We start from the raw sequence: 16,374 nt of genomic DNA on the forward strand, positions 1-16,374 counted from the left end.
CTGTCAAGTAGCTGTTTATGAGATCGTATTTTGTGTTTTGCCGATAAATTACGAGGATTTGATTTGCTAAATCGAAGTTGAAGTTGAAAAAAGTGTTATTCAACATGTCCGTGTATTGTATTGTACAGTGTGGTGCCAGAAAGGACAGAAATCAACCGTATTTGTCACTTCATAGGTTAGTACCCCGTATTCATTGAATAATACAAACAATCCTATAGATTTTGATGTTACAACGCAACTGAGCCATGAATTTGCATTAAACCTTTATATATTTTGAGTAATTGTCATACTACAAACCGTATTTTTCTTTGTTTTCCAATATCTTTATTCGTCATAGTCAAATTAGTGTTGCGCCAATAATACTGACTAAGAATACTAGTTATTATTTTTACGTTAACAGGTTTCCAAGAAATAAAAGCTTGAGAAGACGATGGTTAGAGAGAGGCTGTTGGTGTTTAAATTTATATTTAAATTTCAGCCTAGCTTGCATCATCTCACTACTGGCTAGATAGATAACATATTTGTATCATGTTATCACAACATGTTTATACTATCTATCATTCAACTACATATTATGTACTTAATATACTTAGTCTGTAACTATTATATGTCGAAACAATTATGAGTTGTACAAATTTTATATAAATAAATGAATGTTATCTTTCATTTCAGGCCATCTTTCAATCCAAAATTGTCGACTGGATTTACTGAAATAGGTGATATTGGAAAACTAATCCACAGCTGCAACGTCGTCTGTGCTGCCATTGCCCGTACGTCTGTCTCATAAGGTATTTATCAAATAATTTTATATTTTTAACATGATATAGTATAATTCAACCAGGTACACAATGCACTTAAATCAGATATATTTTAGTACATACACTGTTTTAACATTATTATTAAACTTTATTTCAGTCTGTTCAAGAAGACGAAATGAAAAAATTAAAAGATAGCCAATTTGAAGAATATTATGGAAGATCTGCAGAATAAAAATCAAATAATAAAGGGCAAAGTGTATTGATGGAAGAATTGGCAGGACCGCACGACTTTTTGAAAAGGCAGGTAAACAAATTTCAAGGTTTACCTTTGCCAAAGAAGTATTCCCAAGAAATAAGAAAGTTTGCTTTAACTTTACATTTTCTTTCTCCGAAGGCGTATAATAATTATATATGCAATGTGACAGGGTGTCACAAAGACAATTTCTAAACAAATTGACACTGTTTAGATTTGTATTTATTGTAAATATAATGTAGATACATAATAAATAATATGTGAAATGAATACTTGCTAATAAACAGATTTACGTTATAATTTATGTTTCATTATACACTCCAGGTGGATTCGAATTGTGCGCAATAAAGAATGTAATCAATGTTATAGAGTTGTTAAGGAAACTACTTAGATAAATCTTGACTAAACCCTTTACAAATACAAATATACTTTATTGCACACAACATACTAAAAAGAACAAGTTTTACACAAAACATACACGAAAAATACAGTACACCACCTAATTACCCTTTACCTTCCCTTTCTGTTCTCTTATGAATACTTATTATTATAATGCTATACCTATTATTGGTCAGCAAAAATTTAGTATCGATCGCCATCGACTCGCAAAGAAGAAGATGCTATACCTAGTAGGTACGAGTATGGTAATCCTAGTATTGAAACAGCTTGCAGCCCTAGTAAAGGCCGCCATTTTATGCGACCAAGTGGCACGTTTTTTTTGTAGGTATTTCCAGTCCATACTCTTATATGTCTATGAATAAAACACACTTATCATTTCTAAATTTTGCCAATCAGGTAACAAAACGGCTTCTTCTTCAAACAGCGGATTGGATAAATAACATTACACATGGTTTTATTTCAACATGTCCTTTTCTCTTTTCTTTGACAATGAATTTAGTTTCAGAACGATCTTGCAACGTTCCATTACAGACTTTGTAAGTTTGTAATTAGAGAGGCATAAATAAATTAAAATATTAAATTGTAATATTGTATTTGCTTTATTTATTAAATAAGAAAAATCAATACTTCAAATTGTAATAATTGAATTAATATTCTTACAACAACAAAGCTATATTTTGGAGTAAATTATGTTTTGCGTCCTTAGAAACGTTTTCTTTTGCTGCAAAAGAGAAAACAAGATGCGTCTACCGCGAGAAAGATGAAATAGAAGTATAGTATGGTAATTATAATTTTCGTCATTGAAATTTTTATACGAAGTTCAGCCGTTCGAGAATTTTGAGTTGAGTGAAAATTGTAATATATTTTGATGAAGTCTAATTTAATTGTTTAGAATAATTATGGAGTTTGATTGGAACGATTATTTGGAAGCTAATAGAAACATTGCAGTTCCTGAAGAACTATTTTCTCATGTAAGTTGTGAATATTTTTAATTCAATCCATTGTTGTATAATAAAGTGTAATTGTTCATAAATTATTACAATAAATTACTAGTTTTAGTTGAGTTAGTGCGATTTAGTTACTTACTTTTAAACTTTTCTGTCTTTAATGTTAGTAATAAAACTATCAATTAATAAACCTTGCCCAATATTATTTTTTCTATTTTTAGCTGTTTTTATGTTTAAGTATGTTGCACTTCTCATGTAAGTCATTCCATTACGTGTAACTTAAATTATTTAATAATTTCCTCCTCATTATGTTACAAAATAGTATTAATACTTTAATTCAAGATATTCATAATTCCATATGGAATATTTATCTTGCCTGTATCATCAATTTACAAGTCTAAGAGGGAATGTACATTTAGTGGCCTTTAAATTATATAATTCTATTGTTATTTTATTCATATTATATTAAACATAAGGTACCTATTTATTATTGAGTTATTTGTGTATTGCATAATATAAAATGAGCCATTGTAAATTATTATAAGAGGCTTTTCCTCTAAGAGATTTTGATCAAAACTTTATTTATTATGACTGTCCCTGGTTTTTCCAAAGTAGGTATGTTTTTATAATTATTGCAACTTAAAACTTGCCTAAATCTATTATTGCTCTTAATCCAATTTAACTAGGGGAAGAGTTGAGAAATAAATCATGATATAAAAAAAAAATGGGCATACAGCTTTGAATTTATATTCAGAATTCAATTCAAAATTGAAGAATATCTTTATTCAGTAGGTAACATGGTTACACTTTGATTCGTCAATTTTTACATTATGAACGTCTCATCCGCCTAAAACTACTGCAGCTTCTCACAACCTGTATAGCCGGGGAAAAGAAGCTGCAAGAAAAACCTCGACATAGGGCCCTAGACATTATTTTTTTTTTAAATAAACATAAAATATTGTTATAAAATTGACTAATTTAGCTGCCTAATATCAGTTCTCAGACAGTTAATCCCATGTATTCATAGGTATCTTCTAAATAATCACTAACCTTATAATAATCTTTTTTGCAAAGCTTTTGTTTAACTACTGTCTATCTATTGTTTCCATGACTAAAGAAATGAAATATATTCACTAAAAATTTGATCAAAAAGGAAGAAGTTAAGAGCATATGATTTCAGAGTTGTTGAAACATTTTCCCAATATTAAACATATTATGAAATTTAAGATCATATCTGATCATACATACATAAACTCACGCCCATTTCCCACCGGGGTAAGCAGCGACTATAGACTTACATTTGCTTTGATCCTGACACACTTTCTCTTGCTTCCTCCACATTCATCAATCGCTTCATACACGCACGTCGGTTCAGAGTAGATCGTATTAAACATATCTGATCATAAATAGTAATTTCAGGATACCTATCATAATTTTATACCTACTTGATTTAAACTTTTATAGATAGACAAAGGAGTGGAGAGTCATTTCCTCCTTTTTCTTTAGATAAATAATTTAAGAGGAACCTCCAAGACATCTAGGTGTCTAAGATTTTATTAATTGTATTTTACTAACACACATCTCATCTCTTTGTAAATTTTTGTCTGGTCAATAGTTACTTGCCATCTAACACAACATAAGCTCACAATTATGTAAAAATTGGGGTAGTCAGAGGTAGAGATTTCTGTTAGACCAATTTTAAAGGTGGTCAACCCTATCGCCGTCTATAATGATGGAGCCAACTGTGTTAGTGAAAACTGCACTTAAGATAAATTAATAAAAATTTTTGCCTTCTGGAATATGGCAAAAAAATAATAATTTTTGTTATAAAAAAATATTTAATAATAATTATTTATTATTATTTTTATATTATTTATTGTTTTATTTTAATATATATTTTTTTATATTAACTATATTACATATTATTTTTATTTTACTTTTTTTAATTTTGTTTTTCTGTAAAAACATCAGGAATGCAATAAATATCTTATCTTATATATTTTCCCAGGTGGAAGCAAGCCTGAACAATGGCATCAAACAGGGCATGCTGCTGGAAGTCTGCCACAAGAGCAACCCTGACATCTACTGGATCGCCGAGATCACCATGGTCTGTGGCCATCTGCTCAGAATCAAGTTCATTGGAGCCACTGAGGACTTCTGGTGCGACATATCCAGCACAAAAGTCCATCCTCTAGGATGGTGTGGCAAATATGATGAGCTGATTGAGCCACCAGATGAAATAAACGAGAAATATGGGGACCAGATTATTGATATTATGAAGAATGCACTGTTAGATGGACAGTCTGTTTCTATTGAGGCTTTGAACAATAAAGGACTGTCTCCCATTGATAGAATCAAGACGGGGATGAAGGTGGAAGTGCAGAATACTCTGGATCCTTATAGATATTGGATTGCTACGGTAAGAATTCTAACTTTTTTTTTACTCCTATATATATGACTATTAATGAGCTTAAAGAAACCGCAAGACAATTCCCTTGAATATGTTATGGCTAATAAATAAGCTGACATGAAAGTTCAATTATCAACTTCAACTACCTAACATAATCCATCTGCAGATGTTAACAAAAACTCATTACACAAAAAAGAAGTCTCTGCTAACATTATTTGTTAGATACAAATAACTTAAGACCGAAAAATACGACGGAAAATATCTTTACTATGAGAATGAAAAGTAATTATTTAACATTACAAATAAGTATTAAAATAAGTTTCAAAACATTTTTTAAATCAAGTATCAAAATACTTATAAAACTAGAAACATTGCAGACATATCTAAAGTTCTTTTGTAACTGGTATTTCTTTTGATAAGATAAAAAGACAATGGTACATTAAATTGCACACGTGAGATTTGAAAAGCCTTAGTTCTTTTTAAACTGGTAAATAATGTAACAATTATATTAAGGTTGCTTCGGCTTGTGGGGTAGACTGAGGTTGTGTCCCTCTAAAGTGGGCTATTTATCATATAACCAAGTGTGCAAGACAGACACTGCGCGCGCTTCCTTACTCCTCAACGGGTTACGGTATTGGAGGGGGGCAGAGTGTGTCCTTTCTATATTTAACTAGTATTAATGACCAGACTTTAGTGCCCTAAAATCTGGTAAGGTGGGTAAGGGAGGCCTGTGCGCAGCAGTGGGACGTATATAGGTTGTCATATATACATAACATAACATAAACAAGCTATATGCTTACGTCCCATTGCTGAGCACAGGCCCCCCTACCTACAATGTTACCTACAAATTGGTAATAACGCTCTTTTTACATAAATTTGCGCATCTTACTGCTGGGAACAATCCCTGGAGCGGTACGTCACTGGCTATAGTGGGCCGTGGTTTGTGACGCAATATCACACTCACGCGCACACCCTAATTCCAATCCAATTCATCAACATCCCAACGTCCTTCAGCGAACTGCGAAAACAGAAAAATAAAATTATTTTCATTCATTATTTAAATTAAAGCAAGTTGAAAACAAACTGTTTGAATGTTTGCCAGAATATATCACGTGCGCGTACGCCGGTCATTGACAAGGCTACGCTGCGAGGTTGCTCAAAAATGGTGCAGTGCATCTCAAGGCTACTGTGCAAATATATTCATTTCTTATTTCCGCTTGTTGTAGCGTCCTATAGCAGGAAGATACTTGTAAAAGCCAAAATTTTAAAAATAAATGCTTGTCATTTATCACACGCCTTGAAAAAGTCATGATCTTGCAGAATATAATTCAGTTCGTTAACATTCGTGAATATGTGAAAATTATTTTCAACCTTTCATAACATAGCGGTTTGGAGGAAGTGTATCCAACTTATTCGCCCGAAACTATCGTCTTATGTGCACTCCGAAGCGTTGAGGAATTTAAGAATTAAATTCGCCATGCCCCCGGATACTCTAAACAAAAATCTCATTCGCGCTATTCCCCATACCCCTTAGGGGTAACGGCTCATCATCACTAATTTAAGAGCCACGCTCTTGTCGGTGTAGCATTCACCATGCTACTCATTTAGGGAAAAATAGGACAGTGGTTTCCCCTCTTGCCTTCCGCCCCGCAGTACTCCGACGCGAGTGGTATGGTGCCCAGAGTGGTCTATTTCAAAGCCGTACTAGGACTCCTGTCTGAATAGTACTGCTGCCCTCTGTCACGGTCCAGGTTAGAGTCCCTGTGACTATCTAAGCCTAAAGTATGATCCAAAGGAGGCGATGTCGACGTCCGATATGAATTCCTACTAAGCATAACACAGGTAGGTATGCACTATAAACACATACAGTGTTACTACAAAACACAAACTAAAAATAAACTAGGTTTAAAATAGTATTTCGCGCCACGAAACAAGTCGGCGGATTTTAATGAAACTAACTTGACAAGTTATAATACTTCTATGCAGAATCTGCGACAGTAGCGCCGCGGCCTTCGGGACTTCTTTCGTGTACGGATTATATTTTAAACATTGTTTATCTTTTAGTCTTTGTTTTGTAGTAACACTGTTAGTATTTAAAGGTCGAGCAAACTGTGTTAGTGAAAATTGCACGTAATAATAGAGATAAATGAGTAACTCATTGGTGCAAGTCCGGTACGGTCATGAGCATTAATATGTATACACTTTGGTACCATGTCACATTAACGTTTTTGACAAATTGAACTGTAAGTCTCACTAAATGTCAAATATGTAAGTGCGACAGAGTCCTAAAGTGGGTACATTATATTGCTCATGACTGTACCTTGGTTCGAGCTGGCGCTCCCCGTCTGAGAGGCAAGCCAGTGAACCACAGGACCACAGTGACTAGACATACATACATACATAAACTCATGCCTATTTCCTACCGGGGTAAGCAGAGACTATAGAATTCCATTTCCATTTTTTTCCGGTCATGTCGTAAAAACCGACACAGGGATTGTGTCCTCTAACATGATGGACTAATGTTATGGGCGATAGGCTGATCCTTTGTCACCATAAGGTTTATCATATCCAGCTTCCGACATCGTATCAACAGTGGCTGCAAGTTGTCTTTGATTACTTGTGGCTCTGCCCAGCCCATTAGGGATTACGGGCGTGAGTTTATGTATGTATAGAATTCCATTTGCTTCGATCCTGACACACTTTGCTTCCTCTACATTCATCAATCGCGTACGTACGAACGAACGTACTGATCATCGATCGTAGTGGCTACTGTGGCTAGACAAATACCAATATTGCTTTTTTAGATGATTTGATTAAATGTGGACTTTTTGACCTCCCAGGTCTGTGAGAACGTCGGCGGTCGCCTGCTTCTCCGCTACGATGGATGTGATGAGGAGATGCCGCAGTTCTGGATATTCTTCTCCAACAACCGCCTCAGCAGCTTCGGATTTGTCACCAATAAGGTAACGTTTAAGGAAGTTTTAATCTATGGAGCCGTGGTAACCCAGTTGGAAGAACGCTTGACTCTCAGTGAGGTCGCAGGTTTTAATCCCAGCACAGGCCTAAACCAATGATTTTCGACTTTGCTCTCAAATTCATGATTGGATCATAAATGATTATAACGTGCTCAACGGTGAAGAAAACATCGTGAGGAAACCCAAATTCCCGAGAAATGCGTTTCGGAGGTACCTCTGGTGTATTTTATAATCAACAAACATATTTGTATTTTTCTTTCTCAGGGCTCTCCTTGGCAGTTCAAGTACCCGGGCAAAGTAAATAAGTTCTCGTGCAAAGTAAAGCTGAGTACACAACTGCGGCAGAGCGCCGAGGAGTCTATAAAGGAGCCTACACCAGCTGATCTATTTCAGGTAATAAATAAAATAGAGATGGCTAGTTAAGAGAGATTGTTCGAAAATTATTTTCCCTCTTTAGTCCCAAAATAACGCGAGATGCGATTAATGAGCCAATCCCATTGGGTACGCTACGCGATCTCAATTGTGTCGTGTACTAGGTTCAATATAAATTTTGAAATTCTGATTACTAAATATAGGCCTCCGTGGTCTAGTGGTTAGAGCGTTAAGCTCACGATCTGGAGGTCCGGGTTTGATTCCCGATGGGGACATTGTCGAAATCACTTTGTGAGAATATCCTTTGTTTGGTGAAAAGTCCTTACTTTTCAGGCTTGAATCACCTGATTGTCCGAAAAAGTAAGATGATTCCGTGCTTCGGAGGGCACGTTAAGCCGTTGGTCCCGGCTATTAGCCGTAAAAACATTTCCACCAACCCGCAGTGGAGCAGCGTGGTGGAGTATGCTCCATACCCCCTCCGGTGGATTGAGGGGAGGCCTGTGCCCAGCAGTGGGTCGTATATAGGCAGTTTATGTTATGTTATGTAAATAAAGCCAGATCTAAAACTAATGAAAAACTTTTTCTGTTTTCTATTTAATAAAAAAAACGCAATAATAAGTCCGACATTTTATCACGTTTTTCTATAACGTCACAGTGTGCTTTTTCATACGAAACAGGTTGCTTTTTCATACAAATTCCATAGTCATTTCGTGTTTTGACGTTTAGAAAAAAGTAACTGATTTGACTATTGGAAAGTAGCCTATTACACACACACGTCACGTAGAACCACGACCACATAAGACGGTGAACTCTAATGGGTTGTTGTAATGGTTGTCAATGTTATGGTTGAATAAACTAATAACAAGCTATCACCTAGTTTAGATAAGTATATAGTAATAGTTTAATACTTCTGTAGTGTCCAATCTACCTAGGCATTCATAAAGAATACTTCGCAATCCTGTTCAAAAGCATTACCAAAATAATACATACATAAATCCACGCATATTTCCCACCGGGGTAAGCAGATACTGTGGAATTCCATTTGTTTCGATCCTGACGCACTTCGCTTGCTTCCACCAATTACATCAATCGTTTCATACACGCACGCCGGTTCAGACTAGATCGTACTAAACCTTTTCTAAGGAAATCTCCAATTTGGTCAATGTACGTACATCCTTGTAGGTCTTCCTCTGCCAGCCTTTACCCAAATAATACAAAAATATATCTTTTACAGCCGGCACAAAGCCTGGAAGCGCACAACTTCGTTACGGGAATGAAAGTGGAGGCTTTAAACCCTCAAGACATGAAGACCATTCGACCAGCCACAGTCACCAAGGTCTTCAACAACTTCCACTTCCTCGTCGCCATTGACGACCACCACGAAGATTACGAAGATTCCAGAATGGCCTGGCTATGTGACTCTATGCATCCTTACATCTACCCCATAGGGTGGGCCCAGAAGAATAACCTGCCGCTGAAAGCGCCAAAGATTTGGAAGGAAGGTAGTTTTGATTGGGATGAGTACCTAACTATGACGTCATCTGTGCCTGCTCCGGACTACTGCTTCGGGGATAAGAAGCCTTTAAAGGACATTAAAGTTGGGATGAAACTCGAAGCTGTCAACCCTATGAATCATGAAGAAATACATGTGGCGTCAATAGAAGCTATTATTGAACACATGGTATGCGTGGAACTGCTGCCTATTGGTGATAAGTTCTGGTACTCTCAAGACAGTGATTTGCTCTTCCCAGTAGGCTGGTGCGATAGTAACAACTACGCACTCCATATCCCGGACATGTCTGTACTTAAAGAGGTTAAAGTTGAAGAGAAACCGGTGAAGGAAGAAAGTATGAAGACTTCAGAAGAATGGTGTGAGAAGATTTACTTCAACTATAAGTGTTACGCTGGACCGTCTATTAGCAGGAACAAGTTGTCTCAACTTCCGAAGCATGTTGGTCCGGGGCCGTTGTCTCTTGTGCTGAAAGAAGTGTTGAATAAGATCATATCAGCGTCGTACAAGCCCGCTAAGCTGTTGAAGGACTGGGAGACGGAAGGTCCGCCTGAAGAGGGGATGCGCCTGGAAATGCTGAGAGCCAAGTGAGTACTTTATTCTTACTACTTTTTATAATTATAATCAATCTGTGGGAGTATATATACACACACATACATACATAAACTCACGTGTTATCCTTAATGGGATTTGTATCTTTGTTTTGAAATATGTGAAGTAATTCAAAAACAAAAATATCTTTATTCAGCAGCTAACATAGTTACACTTTGAATCGTCATTTCAATAATGTCTCATCAGCTTCTCACAGCCCATATAGCCTCTGCCCACCTCTGGTACACAGACGTGATGCTATATGTTTGTTTTATGATATATAATAAACTCCAAAATTCCTCCCCAGATTAAAAACCAGCACATACCACGCGTACGTCCCGGTAGCCACAACCCTGGAGCAAGTGCCATCGTTCTGTCGCGACGTGTGCGTCAAGCTACAAGGCTGCCCCTGCTTGTTCGGCCCGGTGGACTACCCAGATCTGTGTCCACACAACTGCCAGCAACAAGACAAGTCCACGTTCCGTGAGTTGACGAGTTATTTCCGCTCCATTGCTAATCGTCCCCTTATCGATCAGAGGTTTGGAGCATACTTCTTCGTCAATTCTGCTTTTGGTGGAGATTAGAATGACACAAAACGCAACTGGGAATCGAACTCCTTATTTAACTTTTGTTCTGCAGTATTCTCTTCTAGTCAAGCAACTTTAACCTCGTGTTTCGATTTTAAAAGGATATGGGATTTACCACGCTAAGACCCTTATATGAATTACAAACTGCTTGACTGTAACAAGACATTAAATACTTACAGATAACTGCACAGAGCGCCGCGGAAGACCGAAAGGCAGTGTTAATGGACGTCGAAAGAAGAAGAAGAGTGCTCCGGAGAAGCGAGAGAAGGAACAACAACCATCGCAAGAGACCGAGAGCAACAAGGATGGAGAATCAGTAGAGAGCGAGCATAGCGCCGGATCCACGCCGCCCTCGGAATCTGGTACCAGACCAAATTCCCCAGACAGCGTCAGCGAATACAAACGAAGCCAAAGAAGGAAACGCGAGCCCAAGAATAAATACCCAAAACTCGAAATGAAAACCCGAGGCGCGAAGCTCCCGAACTTCGCCCTCCAAATGAAAGAAGCTCACTGGAACAAGAAAGATGTGGAGACGATATACAGCAACACTTGCGTTTCCAAGAAGCAAAGTTCGCCAGATAGCGACTCAGAGAACGAAACAAATGAAAGCAGTTCCAACTCTCGTGACGCTAAAAATATTTCCGATGTGTCTGATTCTGAAGAACCGGAGTTGAAGAAACTTAAATTCAGTTCCTACGATCCTCTGCCATCAGACAATAAAATGTTTGAAAAGAACACAACTTTGTCCTGGGTGAAAACTAAACTGAAGTTATCACCGAATCCTTTGGATTGGTCTGTTGATGACGTGTATGCTTACCTCACGAGCACGGAAGATTGTAAACTAATAGCTGATAAAATGAAACAGGAAGAGATCGATGGCCAGGCGCTGATAATGCTCGACTTGGAAACTATCAAGGCGTTCTTACACATGAAGAAAGAGTTCGCATTGCAACTTTGTAAGCATATTACCATGATTAGATATTATTATGTAGATAATTTCGAAGTAAACGTTGAATCGTGATAATTCTGTTCCTTATATTCCATTATTTTGTCTAGTCCACAATAAAATACTTGTTAAAATAATAAATATACATTTTATTTCACGTCAAATTTTAACATAATTTAGTGAACTTTTCATATAAAGACAAAGCAAATTAACTTTATAAACAAGTCGCGGCTATTAAACAACCAGTCAAGCTTTTCGAAATTTCTTACAAATGAAGCTGCAAATTTTCGAAATGAAGGATTTGTTCTCATTTCTTTCGTGTTCACAAATGAAATCTTCGTCCAAATGTATATTCTTTTTAGCAGACGAGACCCTAATAGGTATTTCTCTGTCCTGCGAATGACTCTCTTGTTTCGGTTGTTCATGCCCTTCCAATTCCTTCATTTTCGCCTCTACTTTCTTCAAATTATCCGCCGAAGCGACTTTCATGTCGGCATTATGAATTGGATCTTTGATATTTATCTCTGAGAGCATATTTCGCTCTGTCATTTTGATCTCGACGCAAGGAGTGTTACTCAGAAGATATATGTTGAAAACTTCCCCAGTTTTCACGTTGCGCTTGGTCTTCGAATTGTTTTCTTCGTTAGTAGAATCTGTGAGATAGTTATCGTTCTTATAAGCCTCGACAACAGAATGCATATTCTGCAATATTTCGTAGCTCTTAGACGAGCCAGTTTCAATAGCATAAGTTTCCTGATCTTTGACATCAGCAGTTGTGGCAGTCTTGTGACTTTCATTCGAAACAGATTCCGAGGATATGACATGCTGAATCATTTCTTTGATAAAATCTTCCATTTCATTGATGGAATCAGTTTTGCTTTTTTCGAGAATAGCATTGAACCTTTCCTTGTAAACCTCGAAGTCTTGCATGGTGCTGTAAAACGTTTCGAAGATCTGCTGAACTGTTGTTTTGAAAAATTTAATGTTTGAGTCGATGCTGTAAGAGCTACCATCAGTCTGAAGTTCTTGGGACACATTCTTTAACACTTTCGACTCAAGTTGATCCAGGTGCGAATTGGTCATTGACACAGATCGTTCGTTATCGCCAGTTGAGGGATCGATGATGCTATGATCCCGAACGGGTATTTCGTCATGTTCATACTTTTTGTAGTATTCTCCGCAGCAGTCTTTAAAATTAGATACTTTATAAGTACGTTTGCGACTGTTCATTTCGTTTGGCAGATTCATATCGGACTTCCATGGGTTCCGTGAGGATAGTTTTGGTGACCGTGGAGAGTAGAAGCTATAGCTGGTAGATATGTTGTCGCTGATGTCACCTGCATTGATAAAACAAAGTAAGTACAGTGCCTATACAAACAGCTACTGCTAAATTGTGTAAAGCGGAAGTGAAAAAGAAAAAACCTAAACTATTAAAAGCGGCAGTACTTACTCATTATGGACAATGTACAATTAAATATCTCAAAACTGGTGTAATAATAATTAGGCACTGGAATTTAAAGGCGCACCTACTATATACAATATTATTTTAAATATTTTTAAAAAGGGCAAAAAATAGATAAAAATTTTGTTTCAAATAAATAATTTCACTATCATCAAAAAGCTTAAACTGTCACAAAGGAAAATAATTAGCCAGAAATAAAAGAGGTAGGTTCTAGTATCTACGAAAGTTCACAAATTAATTAAATCAAACTTTTCTAATTTTAAATTTCGCGCGTAATATTTTCAAATCATTTTTTTTTAATTTACAGTGAAATTGGTTGACCACACAGCGTATTAAAAACTAAATTATCTCACTAATGAAAATAAAATAGGTTAAAAACAAACAAGTATAATCTGAACAACATTTGGAACAACATGAAAATATTTCAAACAAAATTTAATCTTCAAAACTTGTCAACCTTGTGAAGTTAAAAAAAAAAAAACCTAAAGATATTGGTTTCAAAACGCACGCTTCACATTGTTGTCTATGATTTTTGTAAGAAAGAGATAAAAGATAACCATTAAGTGTTATAGAAAGAGATAAAATTATGTCATGGCCGCGGCCGCATTTCTTTATTTTTGTCTATGGTCAGTCAATTTTTGAACGAACGAACGACGGCCGACTCTTGGAGGCCCCGCCTATAAATCTGTAATTTTTATAATTCCAGCTATTTTATACAGCGATGATATTATTATAAAACAGGAATCTAGGTAAATCATTTCAGTAATTTGCGTGGAAACATAATTTTAGTTAAAAACTAACCGTGGTAGTAGTATCGGGAAGTCGTTATTGATTTACCGTCTATTGTAACAAATTGTGAGTTTGTGCGGTTTTTAACGTTAGTTTGTCATGAAATAGTGTATTTGAATGGGTTTAGGGGTTTACAAGAGATTATCGGGTCGCGTAACGAAGTTTTGTGTCATAACGGGGAAATAATTTAGTGAATTTGATGTTACTATTTTTAGTGGGTGTTGTCATTGTGCGATTGGGATGACCTAATCAGAGTGCCGTGAACATGTGTGCCGGGGAAATGTGTTTCAGTGTATCTAAACCTGCTTGTTTGGTTTCTTGTTAGATTCACGAGGCAGCGGACTCTAGCAACAATGGGAACCTGTAGAGTGATATGTTTATTGGCGGTATTATCGTCGGCGACGGCGCTCTGTAAGTACTATTTACTACTCTCCACTATTTATCGGCGTTACAAAGCCTAACTGTGTTGTTATCAGCAGTTAAGAACGCATGAACTTGAGGTTCATTCAACTTTTTCTTACTCAATCATAGCTTTCGTAATATGTTGCGGGCCTCTTGTATCGCCCACTGTATAGTAAACAGTCTGCCTACACCGACACACTCACAATAGCAGAGCTATATGCACTCTCACTGATTGCAGTAACTACACAAGTTTGTGACAAAGTACTGTTTTCATATGTAATCTGACTTATAATCTAAAATCTGCCCCCAAAAGTTGCTTACATAGATAATAATAAGAAAATGAATAATTTTATGCCACATGTTACAGACTAAAGTTTTACATGCTACAAACTTTTCACTGGTTTCGGTATTGGGCCGACATTTCCAAACTATAAGTCTCACATTTCCAGTTATTACTTTCCAAATAACCTACAGCTTCAGAATCACATAAAGTATCAGATTATCCAAATCTGAACATAAACAAATCCCACTGCAAAAGTTTTCCAAACTCTTCAGTTGGCCTTCAAGTAGCTGAAATGATTTATGTGCAAGCCACCGTGCCAGATATGTAATTGACAGTATTGTTTTGTCCTTGCCACAGCTATGATTGGATTTTTGATGTCATAAATTGCATTTATAGCTGTGTGACACTGCCCAAATTACTCACTGTCTAGATGTTCAGTTGGCTTTTGTGTGGGTGGATGTGTATTTTGGGTGAAATGTAACTGATGAATCAAATTATAGTGAATGCTTCAATATAATGTGCACAATAAAGGGCTTTTAGACAGAACCACACCTCTGTAGCTTTTATAATGTGAAGGTTGTGTGTTACTTCTCACAACTATTTATCGAAAGATAATTTTGTTCTGTCACGAGCCCTGCTGGTTCTTCCTCTTAGTGTAACGGTATTACATTTTCTTTGAGTATCTTAATGTATGTTAACATTATTAACAAAATAAGTTCTACATTCATTTAAACAGCAAATCCCAATTGTTCATCTATTGACTGGAAATGTAGTACGGCTTAAGAGGTTAAAAAGCCTTGAATACTTATTAAAATAAAACCAACTGCATATATCTAAGAACCATTATTTGTTGACCTATGTCAACAACAATCATGTCATGCAGTCTCCAATCAAAATTTACTATGCTATAGGTATGTGCTATTCAGTTTTACAGGTCACTGTTACACATTCTTGGTCCTTTTCCTTTTAATTCTCTTCTTGTCATCCTTTCATGTTTGTGATGTTTTACATTATGTAAGGATATGCTGCTGGCCTTCTACCAGAATGGAATTATTAAAAAAAAACTCTTGGCTTTCGATTCTGCTATAATGTTTATGAATTTGGCAAGCATTCATGGTTGTTTTTGTTAGCCTATATACAGTTCAGTCAACCTTTAATACAGTCTATAGCCCTATATGAACAAAAAATACTGATTCATTCCATGCCTGGGTTTCATACTTACAATAGGCTAGTTTTCAACTAGTCAAATCAGTTACTTTTAACTAAACATCAAAACACATAATTACTATGGAATATGTATGAAAAAACAACCTGGGACATCATAGAAAAACATGACAAAATTACGCACTTATTATTATATTTTTCTTTATTAAAATTTATTAATAAGTTTTGTTTTGCACCTTTAGATCGTGGTTTATTTTTGATCATAATTTAAACTACCTAATTTTTAGTTTTAAATAAGGGTGTCATCCGAATCAACCCAAGTTTATTTTCTTTTTCTGTACATTATATACATACATTTTAAAATGTTTTATAACTGTGTCTGTTTACCACATGTTATTTGAACTGCTGTATTTGTAATGTCAGAAAACTGTTGATAGATGATGATGTTGATTATCTTAATGTTAGGATTTGAATATTCACATGTGAAGTCAAATAGTCATAAACAAGAACACATTGTATTCAAGAA

The 16,374-nt window shown here is 36.1% G+C and overlaps 3 protein-coding genes across 5 annotated transcripts in view; 2 read left to right on the forward strand and 1 right to left on the reverse strand.

Annotated features, from left to right (window-relative positions):
- The first annotated feature begins 2,156 nt into the window (after positions 1-2,156).
- LOC126378100 (scm-like with four MBT domains protein 1) lies at positions 2,157-11,889 on the forward strand. Its single transcript, XM_050026269.1, has 7 exons — positions 2,157-2,381; positions 4,366-4,776; positions 7,608-7,730; positions 8,007-8,135; positions 9,349-10,211; positions 10,523-10,698; positions 10,982-11,889. Exons 1-7 carry the CDS (start codon positions 2,310-2,312, stop codon positions 11,821-11,823), a joined length of 2,616 nt encoding a protein of 871 aa, XP_049882226.1. The 5' UTR covers positions 2,157-2,309; the 3' UTR covers positions 11,824-11,889.
- Positions 11,890-11,994: 105 nt separating this feature from the next.
- Positions 11,995-12,996, reverse strand: LOC126375735 (uncharacterized). Its single transcript, XM_050022838.1, has one exon. The coding sequence runs from the start codon at positions 12,994-12,996 to the stop codon at positions 11,995-11,997; it is 1,002 nt and encodes a 333-aa protein (XP_049878795.1).
- An 844-nt stretch (positions 12,997-13,840) lies between these two features.
- Positions 13,841-16,374, forward strand: part of LOC126378029 (neuroglian-like) — a 52,174-nt gene continuing 49,640 nt past the window's right edge. For 2 of the 3 annotated variants that reach the window (XM_050026117.1, XM_050026108.1), the window contains exons 1-2: positions 13,853-13,959; positions 14,325-14,410. In XM_050026117.1, the coding sequence (XP_049882074.1) occupies positions 14,353-14,410 (58 nt within the window). In that variant the 5' untranslated portion in view covers positions 13,853-13,959; positions 14,325-14,352. Of the gene's footprint in view, positions 13,960-14,324; positions 14,411-16,374 lie in introns of all 3 variants that reach the window. The other variant, XM_050026100.1, reaches the window with a different exon arrangement.

This window comes from Pectinophora gossypiella, chromosome 2, assembly GCF_024362695.1.
Source record: "Pectinophora gossypiella chromosome 2, ilPecGoss1.1, whole genome shotgun sequence".
Lineage (NCBI taxonomy): Eukaryota > Metazoa > Arthropoda > Insecta > Lepidoptera > Gelechiidae > Pectinophora > Pectinophora gossypiella.